General features: G+C 39.8%; 1 protein-coding gene and 1 long non-coding RNA gene across 2 annotated transcripts; one reads left to right on the top strand and one right to left on the bottom strand.

Moving 5' to 3' along the window:
• Positions 1–2,686: 2,686 nt before the first annotated feature.
• Positions 2,687–3,243, bottom strand: LOC127797547 (uncharacterized). The gene is made up of 2 exons (XR_008022243.1): positions 3,107–3,243; positions 2,687–3,031 (listed from the first exon to the last, which is right to left on the bottom strand). It is a non-coding gene; the product is annotated as an uncharacterized LOC127797547 (long non-coding RNA).
• On the top strand, positions 3,021–9,930 carry LOC127797545 (U-box domain-containing protein 51-like). The gene is made up of 10 exons (XM_052330533.1): positions 3,021–3,304; positions 5,571–5,680; positions 5,931–6,052; positions 6,127–6,374; positions 6,472–6,568; positions 6,674–6,962; positions 7,044–7,148; positions 7,225–7,620; positions 8,159–8,917; positions 9,518–9,930. Exons 1-10 carry the CDS (start codon positions 3,094–3,096, stop codon positions 9,590–9,592), a joined length of 2,412 nt encoding a protein of 803 aa, XP_052186493.1. The 5' UTR covers positions 3,021–3,093; the 3' UTR covers positions 9,593–9,930.
• The last annotated feature ends 19 nt before the right edge of the window (positions 9,931–9,949 follow it).

The raw sequence follows: 9,949 nt of genomic DNA, 5'->3' as shown, positions 1-9,949 counted from the left end.
AAATAATTCAAATAAAATTTATAAAAATACTATTTTTATAAAAAAAATTATAAATTAATTTCTAAATATTAGATAAATTATACATATTTATTAAAAAATATATTAATATAATATATATGCATATTTTATTTTTTTCTTAAAAATATTACTATTAATATATATATACACTTACAGGTGTAATATATATATATATATATTGTATATACTCTGCTATAGGTCGAGGACGTCACTGGCGATGAAGGAAGAGGCTGCGATCAAGGCTGGAGGCGGCACCTGATGGTGACGACAGTAATGAAGGAGGCTCGATGGTGCTCAGCAACGGCTGCAATAGATCTGGAACCTGGTTATGTAGCGATGGCGCGACCTGGTTATGCAGCGATGGCACGACCAACACTTCAGCTGCTTGCGGCGACCCAGTTGGACTACGACGACGTTGACGGCGGTATGGAGAAGGGGCGACGACGATTATGGTAGAGCAGAGCTTGGGAGAAGATGATGGAAGAAAGAGAGTTGGGAGAAGATGCAACGGTGTAAGTATGAAAAATATATGAGGGCATTTTGGTATTTTAATTGGTCAACCTAGCAACGTTTTTGGGCAAAGCTGGGGGTATCAGCTTTTGAAAAACCCTGGTATAACAGCTTTTACGCGAGGTAGATTTTACGCTTAAAATTTTTGCCAAACACTTAACCTTCAAAAGTTGTATAGCTTATACACAGTCAAATCGCTAAGCCAAACAGCCTCTCACTCACTAACTCACCCACGGCCACCCCAACTTCACCCATTCTCTCTCCCTCTCTCTCTCTCTCTCTCTCAGCCTTGAGGGCAGAACGCGCCGCCGCCGTCGTCGTCACCCCCGCCACTGCTGCTCGCACCGCCGTCACCCAAGGATGGCGCCACCGTCGTCTCCCCCGCCAATGCCGCTAGCACCGCTTGTCGTCGCCCTCCCCCCTACTCGCACCGCCGTCGTCCCACCCTCAGATTGCCCTCCCCCCAGCTGGCCACAGAAATGTGCCACCGCCAGTCGCCCCCCACCCGTTGGTCACAGAAACCTGCCATTGCCGAAAGTTCAAACTTAGATCTATGGAGATTTAGCCATTAGATTTTGTTTATTTTTTGGTATGTGAGTCAATGTGGATAAGGGTGTCGGGTGATTGGCTCTGATCGCTGGAAACCATTATCGCCGATTGCGGCAATTGTGGCTGATTTAGATTGTTTTTGTGTGTATATACATATATTTTTATTTTTTCTGCTTTAGTTTTTCTCTTTGCTTCTGATGTTTTGTTTATATGATGATTTGGTTGTGAAAATGGAAAATAAAGAACCTGATTTATTTTTTGAGTTAAAAAAAAATGATTTATTTTTTTATTTAATTGTGTGCATGTTGAGGAGGAGTTTTGGATTTGGACTTATGGAGAATCAGGATCGCAGGGTTGATGGCACTGAAGCCGCTCTGAAGATGGCTTCGGACAGCTTGATTTGGTGGAAGGAGGTGGGATCTAAGACCATCGATATGATGGTCGAGTTGGATTTCAGAAAAGAGCTCAATGGGTGGAGAGAAATGGATGGAGAGCTGGTGGCGGAGGCTGCAAATGAGATTGAGCTCACCATATTTGGACTGTTGGTGGAGGAATTGTAAGAAGAACTAGAGAGCTAGTTTGATCTTGACAACTGGAGATTGTTTATATAAATTTTAACACTATTTTCATGTGAAAATGTTTCCTACGATGCGGATTGTTTATATAAATTTTAACACTATTTTCATGTGAAAATGTTTCCTACGATGCGGATTGTTTATATAAATTAAATAGTGCCAGTTGCGCTCTCTTCCTCTAAACATGCATCCAAATTTCACAGAATCACTGTTTGAAGTTAAAAGAAAACTTAAAATTAAAAAAAAAGAAAGGGCAAAAAAATGAAAAAACAAAAGCTTCAATGTTGTCGGAGCCCATACGGGCTTAGATGGCCGAGACCCAGGTGGGTTCTGGTCGATGGGTTCCAGCCATTATTGGAACCCAGCATTGGGAGAGAGGGAAGGATTTGTTTCACGATGGAGCTCGGTGACGGAGAATGGGCGGTTATGGTTAGTCCTCGCCCATGGAGTTGGTGAGAATCATGGCGGACCTGAGATCGGCGAGCGATGCTCGCGGCATTGGCCGAGGAGACGGCGGGCGACGACGGTGGCGCCATCCTTGGGTTACGGCGGTGCGAGCAGCGGTGGCGGGGGGTGACGGCAATGGCGATGGCGCGTTCTACCCTCAAGGCCAAGAGAGAGAGAGAGAATGGGTGAAGTTGGGGTGGCCATGGGTGAGTTAGTGAGTGAGTGAAACAGAGAGAGGGATAGTGGACGAGGGAGAGAGAGAGAGAGAGAGAGTGAAAGTGAAGTTGGGCAGCTGGGCGAGCATAAGAGAAAATGACCAAAAAATAATTCAAAAATAAATTATTATTTTCGGGTAAACCTTTCTCTACAAGTAGCTTTATTCTTATCACATCATTAACAAAAATTAATTAAGCTGGGGATTAATTGGTTATTAAAATCTATTACAAACACATGGGCTGGGCTGTTTGTAACTTGGGACACATAAATATGAAAATGTTTTTTGTTATATTATTTTTGAAGGATCATATCATAAATAAATGAAGTTTGAGCACAAGTCATACAAATAATTTAAAAAATTAACAATCATCTGAACTTGAAAGCCTCAATTTTTTAGGAATTTATGATATAAATAGTTGGGTGAGCGTCCGTAATTGTAGCAAACCGAAAACCAACAGAGGCTTGGGCTTCGCCGTAAATCATGGTTGAACTCCAGAATCTCTCCTCGCCACCCTCTATTCTTTGCATGTCTTCGTCTAAATACGCGCCGAGAGGCCGGCCGATCGGAGAGCAGCCTAACTTCTCCTTTTCTGTGGTACATATTCTCGCCCTATTTCGCCCACCAACTATTTGGTATAATCCCGCGTTTAATTATCATTTGATCTGAAAGATAGAAAGACCCAACAATGGAGATGCTCCGGGAAAAGGGTATTAACCTGTGAGCAGAAATGAAAATTTAGACGACGAACGAGGAAGAAATAGAGAGACAGTGAGAGATATGTGGCTCCAACCGCAAGGGCATTCGCATCATCATCATCATCATCACCATCACCATCAGCCCAAGCCAGGAGGAAATGGGTTGGTTGCAGTTGCTATAGACAAGGACAAGAACAGCCAGCACGCTCTCAGATGGGCCACTGAACATCTTCTCCACCGAGGAGGCACTGTCATCCTCGTCCATGTTGTCCACAAATCGAATTCCTTGTCCTGTAACTCTCTCTCTCTCTCTCTCTCTCTCTCTCACACACACACACACACACACGAACAGGCATTCACATTAAATCCTAGAGGCAATAGCTTCTTCAATTTTTCCCAAGTTTAAGAAAGAATTTCTTTTAGGAAAGGAAATGATATTCTTTCAGCATTGTGTGGAAAAGTGTGATCAGAATAAGGCGGAGTTATTATACTTGACAGTTTTAGGCAATTTTGCGATGAATTTTGATGCATGAAAGTGGGAATTTTGAAAATATAATTCATTATTGTGGGATATTTTTTTTAAAGGGGTGGAATTTAGTATAAACTTCGTTAAATAAAGCATCATATATTGTGTGTTATCCTATAGGTTAATGAGACGCATCAAGTATTAGGCATATATCAGTTCGTCCAGTTGCCTTTTATTAGTACTAAAGATAAGAATGGTAGCTAGTGTTGTCAACTATAGAGCTGAGTTAAAAATGAAAAAGGTAGCATTAACCACGAAGGTGGTTGACCAAGTGATGCACTGCTAATTATTAATACCAAGGGTTCACTTAGTTGGATGATTAGCGTTTATTGAGGGGGTATAAATCATTGAAATAGATTATAAGCTACACAACTTATTTTTTGATGCATTTGACAACATTTATCCTCAAACATTTCAAATATTTACACACTCTATCCCTTCTCCTCTATCTATCATTTTTCTCTCCAGACCCATCCCTACCTTCCTCCATTATCACTAGCACCTCCATCTCTTCCATGGCGATCGTCGCCTCTAGCCCCATCCCCATCGGCCACTGCCTCCAAACCCATCCCCAATGATTGCCGCCTCCAGCCTCCATTGCTACCTCCTCCATGTCTCTCGTCACCACCCGCCTCCTCCATCAACTTCTCCGTTGTTCGCCGCCCACGCCTCCATCATCTATCACCTTTTCCATCATCGACGTCCCCAACTCCTATCGTTCTGTATGTATATATATATATATATTTAACAACTATTTTTATATTTAATATATATTATATTAATATATTTTTTAATAATTATGTATAATTTATCAACATCTAATGATAAAATTTTATTAGTTGTATATCAATTTATAATTGATTTTTATTAAAAATGAGTATTTTTATATATTTTATTTGTATTATTTTACATATCTATTTTAGTCTTTTTGTCAAGTTCTCATAATTTATCAACTCTTTCAAATCAAATACATAACTATATAACTGACAATTTAAAGTATATTTATCCAAATGAATGAAAGTGAGGATTAAGCTATTACTCAAACCCGTTATTGGTTCCCAAATTTGTTGGTGGGTAGAGGCTATCATGTCCAAGCAGTTTGCCAAAATCAATCGCCTCCATCCTACACTTTTACTCAACAAAAAAGAGGAAATTATTAAATCATACAAAAATAAAGCATGTGTAGAGGGATGTTCTTAGTGCATGAAATTTTTCGTTTTTGCAATAGTTGAGAGATGGTTGTTTGTGTATTCAATTTTACCTTTAATTTGCGAAAGGTTGTTTCTACGACTTAAACCCTAAAGCATGCCCAGAAAGGAAAAAATAGAAAAAAAAAAAAAAAAGGCAGCATATGACTTAAGGAAATTGGTGACTACCCTGCTAGAGATGCTATGTGGAGAAAGAAGTTCGTTCACGCATATTTGCTTTCTCATGTTCTTGAACTGGACATGCATAGAAGTCCAAATGCCTCTCCATAAAAAAAAAAAAAGGAAAAAAGAAAAGATACCTGTGAATTTTGATCTGAATCTGTATTACCTGAAATCGTTCTGTTCAAAATTTTTTAAATAACAGGAGTTAATGCAAACCCAAGTCTCACCTGATCCATGAAATAAGATTCTCACTGGAAACTACAAACTTTCAGCTGATGGTTGGTTGATGCAATGTTAAGTCTCTTAGAAAGTAGAAGGTAGTTAGTTGTTGCAACATCATTAGTCGCAATGGGTACAAGGAGAACGTAGAAACTAGTTTGTTGTTGTAACAACATCATCAGGCACGATGGGTATGGAGAATGTTCTTAATTCCTTTCCACAATATTAAAGTGCATAGTTCCAGAAAAAGGAAAGGGAAAAGGGACAAAAGAACATGATGTGATGTTAGTTGGCACCACTGAGTAGCATACAAGAAGTTACCTGGGAAGTAAATTGGATAATAGAGTCCACTATATGCTTCTGTTCCTCTTATTACTATTCCAGCTAAGTGCCCTAACATTTTCCTCTTTCTTTTCTTTTTTCTGTTTTTGGTGAATGATGCAGCTATGCACCACTCTGTCACTGGCGACGTGGGATCTGCACATAAGCAACAACTTGAGAAGCAAAATAAGGAATTGTTCAACTCCTTTCATTGCTTCTGCACCCGCAAAGACGTAGGTTTTTCAATTGAAGCCTGCGCATTTAGTAGAGAAATTATCTTGTCATTGTTCCTTGCTAACAAATAAGAGGCTACTTCCAGATATTTAGAAGGGGGGAGGGGGGGAAGTCCAGAATATATGAAATTGTTTTAAGACATTCTTAATGAAGGACAATAGAGATATGAATCAGGAGTAGTTAATATTTACCCGTTTCCTTTCTCCCTGCTTTCCTAGTTTTTATTCACACAACTAGTTTATGTAACAGATTCAATCTCTTGATGTCATACTTGAAGATACAGATGTAGTGAAAGCTTTGGTAGAATATGTTTCTTATGCTGCCATTGAGACTTTGGTTCTTGGGGCAACATCAAAGCATGGCTTTATCAGGTGAGTTCTTAGTTAGAATACTGAGACATACTTGAATTCCATTACCGTGAAATGAACTTATCTTTTTGTCACAGAAGATTCAAGACTTCAGACATTCCAAGTCATGTCTTAAAGGGGGCACCAGAGTTCTGCACAGTTTTTGTCATCTCCAAAGGAAAGGTATCTTCTGAACGAAAAGCTTCTTGCTCAGCGCCATTCACTTCTCCTCTCCATGACCAAATAGAGAATCTAGCAAATGCCCACAATCAAAATTCCCACCACCACCACCATTCTTTTTCTGCTGAATCGCGCACCAACTCCAGGCCTAGTTTTAGTCTAAAAGGTTTGTAAGCTAGCTCTTCTCACTGCAAATATAATCCGTGCCTCTTTCTACTTGTTTGTATATGATTGTTAGCTAATTAAGAAAAATTATGTTCAAGATATATCAGCTGGATCAGAAAGGAATACACCTCGCAAACATCACGATCATCGTCATTCTCGTCATCAGAATTTGCTTGACGACACAGACTCTGTGAAGTAATTGAACTCACAACTCCTAACTTTTTCTTGATTTTCCTTCTTTTTTGAATGCAAATAAAGGTTTAATTGAGTCACCTGACATCATGATTGTGAAACAAGCAGATCACCATTTTCTAGAGGAAGAGGCTACCATGCAAAGATGTTTGGAGATCTCTCAGAATCAGATACTGACATATCCTTTGTGAGCCCGGGCAGGCCTGCAATCACTGACCATATGGCTGTTTCACTTTATGATACCATGGAAACAACATCTGGCCGACCCTCTCGGGTTTCAACAAGCTCAGATCACAGCTTTGGCTCAGTACGGTTGGGATCCAGGTGGAGTGACTCCAGCCATGCACATGACTTTTCATCCTCTTCCATCGACAATAGAACCTCGGTTTCCTCTCAAGTATGTGCATGCATACGTTTAGTACTCCTAGAATAAAAGATTAGATGATTGCTTCTCAGTCAGTCTATCAACATAATACAGCAGGAAGATATGGAAGCTGAAATGAGGCGGCTGAAGCTGGAGCTTAGACAAACGATGGATATGTATAGTACAGCTTGCAAAGAAGCACTAGCAGCAAAACAGAAGGTAGATAGTGAGACTTACGCATTTGGTAAAAAGGAAAGAAATAACTGTTGCTGTCTAATTCAGTATTGTGAAACAGGCAATGGATCTCCATCGCTGGCGACTTGAAGAAGAACGAAGGTTAGAAGAGGCACGACTTGCAGAGGAAGCTGCATTGGCAATTGCAGAGAAGGAGAGAGCTAAGTGCGAAGCAGCTCAGAGGATTGCAGAACTGGAAGCACAGCGCAGAATAACTGCTGAAATGAAATTTTACAAGCAAGCTGAAGAGCATGGACTATCAGAGAGAAATGATTTTCGGTACAGGAGGTATACAATTGAGGAGATTGAAACAGCAACGGAATTTTTTTCTGATTCTAGGAAGATTGGGGAAGGGGGTTATGGCCCTGTCTACAAATGTTACCTTGATCATACCCCAGTTGCAGTAAAGGTTTTACGTCCAGATGCAGCCCAAGGAAGGGCACAATTTCAAAAAGAGGTGAGAAGCATGCAAAAACTTGTGAATTGCATCTTAGCTATAGAATTTGATCAAGTACCTGCAGATATTTCAAAGACAGTTTAGATGAGTGAAGTTGATTGCAGTCAAAGGTGAAATCATTTTTCAAAATCAAAACAAACTTCAGGTGAAGCCCTTCAAATCATGACTTTAGAAAATATAGGACCATCTTAAGCTCAGAAACAAAATGGCAACCAAGTTTAATGTATATACGCAAACAAAGAACTGAGCAGTTTATTTCCAATTTAATCTGTACCTACAATAAAACTTGAAGGATATAGTTTTCAGTATCTTTGACAGTTTGGCCTTCACAGAGACCACTGAACCGAATGCTAAATGTTAGTTATAACAACTGTCTACTGTTTTCTTTTGTTGAAAGAATGCTGCCTGAGTTTGTGGATTTTAGTTAAGAGAATCTTAAGTGCCTGATTCCACTTTCCTAGAGAAAACAGATTTGCCAACCAAATTAAATTTATCTCATGGCCTTTTTCCTTGGCAAATATTTGTCATCTTAATGCAGGTTGAAGTATTAAGTTGTATGCGACATCCTAACATGGTACTCCTACTAGGAGCCTGTCCAGAATATGGCTGTCTGATTTACGAGTACATGGCTAAAGGCAGCTTAGAAGACCGCCTCTTCAGACGTGGGAATACCCCTGCTATCTCTTGGCAGCACAGGTTCAGAATGGCTGCAGAGATAACCAGAGGTCTGCTCTTCCTCCACCAGAACAAACCGGAGCCAATAGTGCACCGTGATCTCAAGCCAGCCAACATTCTGCTTGACTACAACTATGTCAGCAAAATCAGTGATGTGGGACTGGCCAGGCTCGTTCCTCCCTCCGTGGCTGACGATGTAACACAGTACAGAATGACTTCAACAGCTGGAACTTTCTGTTACATTGACCCTGAGTATCAACAAACTGGAATGCTGGGTGTTAAATCCGATGTTTATTCTCTGGGAATTGTTCTTCTGCAACTGATTACAGCCAAGCCAGCAATGGGCTTGGCTCACCATGTTGGAAGGTCTATTGAGAAGGGGACATTTGCTGAGATGCTAGACCCGTCTGTGCCGGATTGGCCTGTCAATGAGGCCTTAATCTTTGCAAAATTAGCAGTGCAATGTGCAGAGCTTAGGCGCAAAGACAGGCCAGATCTTGGCAAGGTTGTTTTGCCAGAGCTTGAGAAACTCAGAGATCTTGCTGAAGAAAATATGAGTCACTTCCTGTTAGGTGGCAGTGCAGCCCCCTCCCCCAACCACAGCCTCGTCTCCATCTCACAGGTTGGTTAGTAAATGAGTTCACTTAACAATATTCTTGTGTAATCATATATGCTGCTTTGTTGGGTTTGTTTTAGATAGTCTCCTTAAGTTGGCTTGGAAATGTCTGCGGCTTGTTTGCTATAGGTCTGTTTGGGCTGTTAATTCTTGCATTATATCTTTACTAAGTTTAGAGTGGAATATTCCATCATATGTTGTGTACACAGGATTTCCTAATTAGTTAAAACACTTTTGTGTTAGTAATGTCATTTCCCTCTCCTAGAAGGGCCGTTGTTGTATATATTGGAACAAACTAGCCTTATTAACTAACTTGTCTAGTTCTACTACCATATCATATATAAGCACACACCTGATGCATGATCAAGGAAGTAAACTTAAAAATTGTCATTTGAAAAAGAAAAAAGAAATGAGTCATCTATTCAACCTATATGATAATATGTCAAAAACCATCAAAACTAATCCTCTGTAAAAAAAAATTAAATAAATAAAAGAAATGCATAAACAATTCACTCAACAAGATCACTCGTATGCAAATTAAGGTTTTGTAAGAGTGTTTTTTGCAGCATAAAAATGGCAACAGTGAATTATATTTCTACATTGCAGGAGGCCGGGAACAACGCCATGCGTGCACATTCAGGATATGAGAGCTCTAAAAGTTTCTCGAGCTCGTATGAATAGTTAGTTGAAGCTGTCAAAGGTTGCCCCATATACTTGTTAAGACAAATATATTTCATTACTATTGCACATAATGAAGCTGAGAATTGCAGCTTAGCTTCTCCTTTTTGTCTTTTGTTTTTCTTCGTTCGCAACAACTGGCTGAATTCAGTACGAGGAGGTTATGTTTATGGATACACTCTGCAAATTTTTGTCAATTTCTTTTTGGCCAGGTGCTCTCCCCTCTGTTCTTTTTTTTTTTTTTTTTTTGGGTTTTTGTTTTGATTTTTTAGGTTATTAGATTAGAGGGGGACCCATCGGATGGACTCCCCTCAGTTTTTTTTTTTTTTTTTTTTTTTAATTTGGCATGTGGTTGAAATG

Source organism: Diospyros lotus, chromosome 3 (genome assembly GCF_014633365.1).
Source record: "Diospyros lotus cultivar Yz01 chromosome 3, ASM1463336v1, whole genome shotgun sequence".
NCBI lineage: Eukaryota > Viridiplantae > Streptophyta > Magnoliopsida > Ericales > Ebenaceae > Diospyros > Diospyros lotus.
The sequence above is the reverse complement of the archived record's forward strand: the minus strand, read 5'-3'. Positions and strand labels throughout refer to the sequence as shown.

Bases quoted from the DNA above. Each gene is read 5' to 3' on its own strand.
- LOC127797545 (XM_052330533.1), top strand. From the start codon at position 3,094: ATGTGGCTCCAACCGCAAGGGCATTCGCATCATCATCATCATCATCAC. The intron at 6,375-6,471 runs GTTTGTAAGCTA...ATTATGTTCAAG, and splicing joins GCCTAGTTTTAGTCTAAAAG to ATATATCAGCTGGATCAGAA. The intron at 7,621-8,158 runs GTGAGAAGCATG...ATCTTAATGCAG, and splicing joins GGGCACAATTTCAAAAAGAG to GTTGAAGTATTAAGTTGTAT.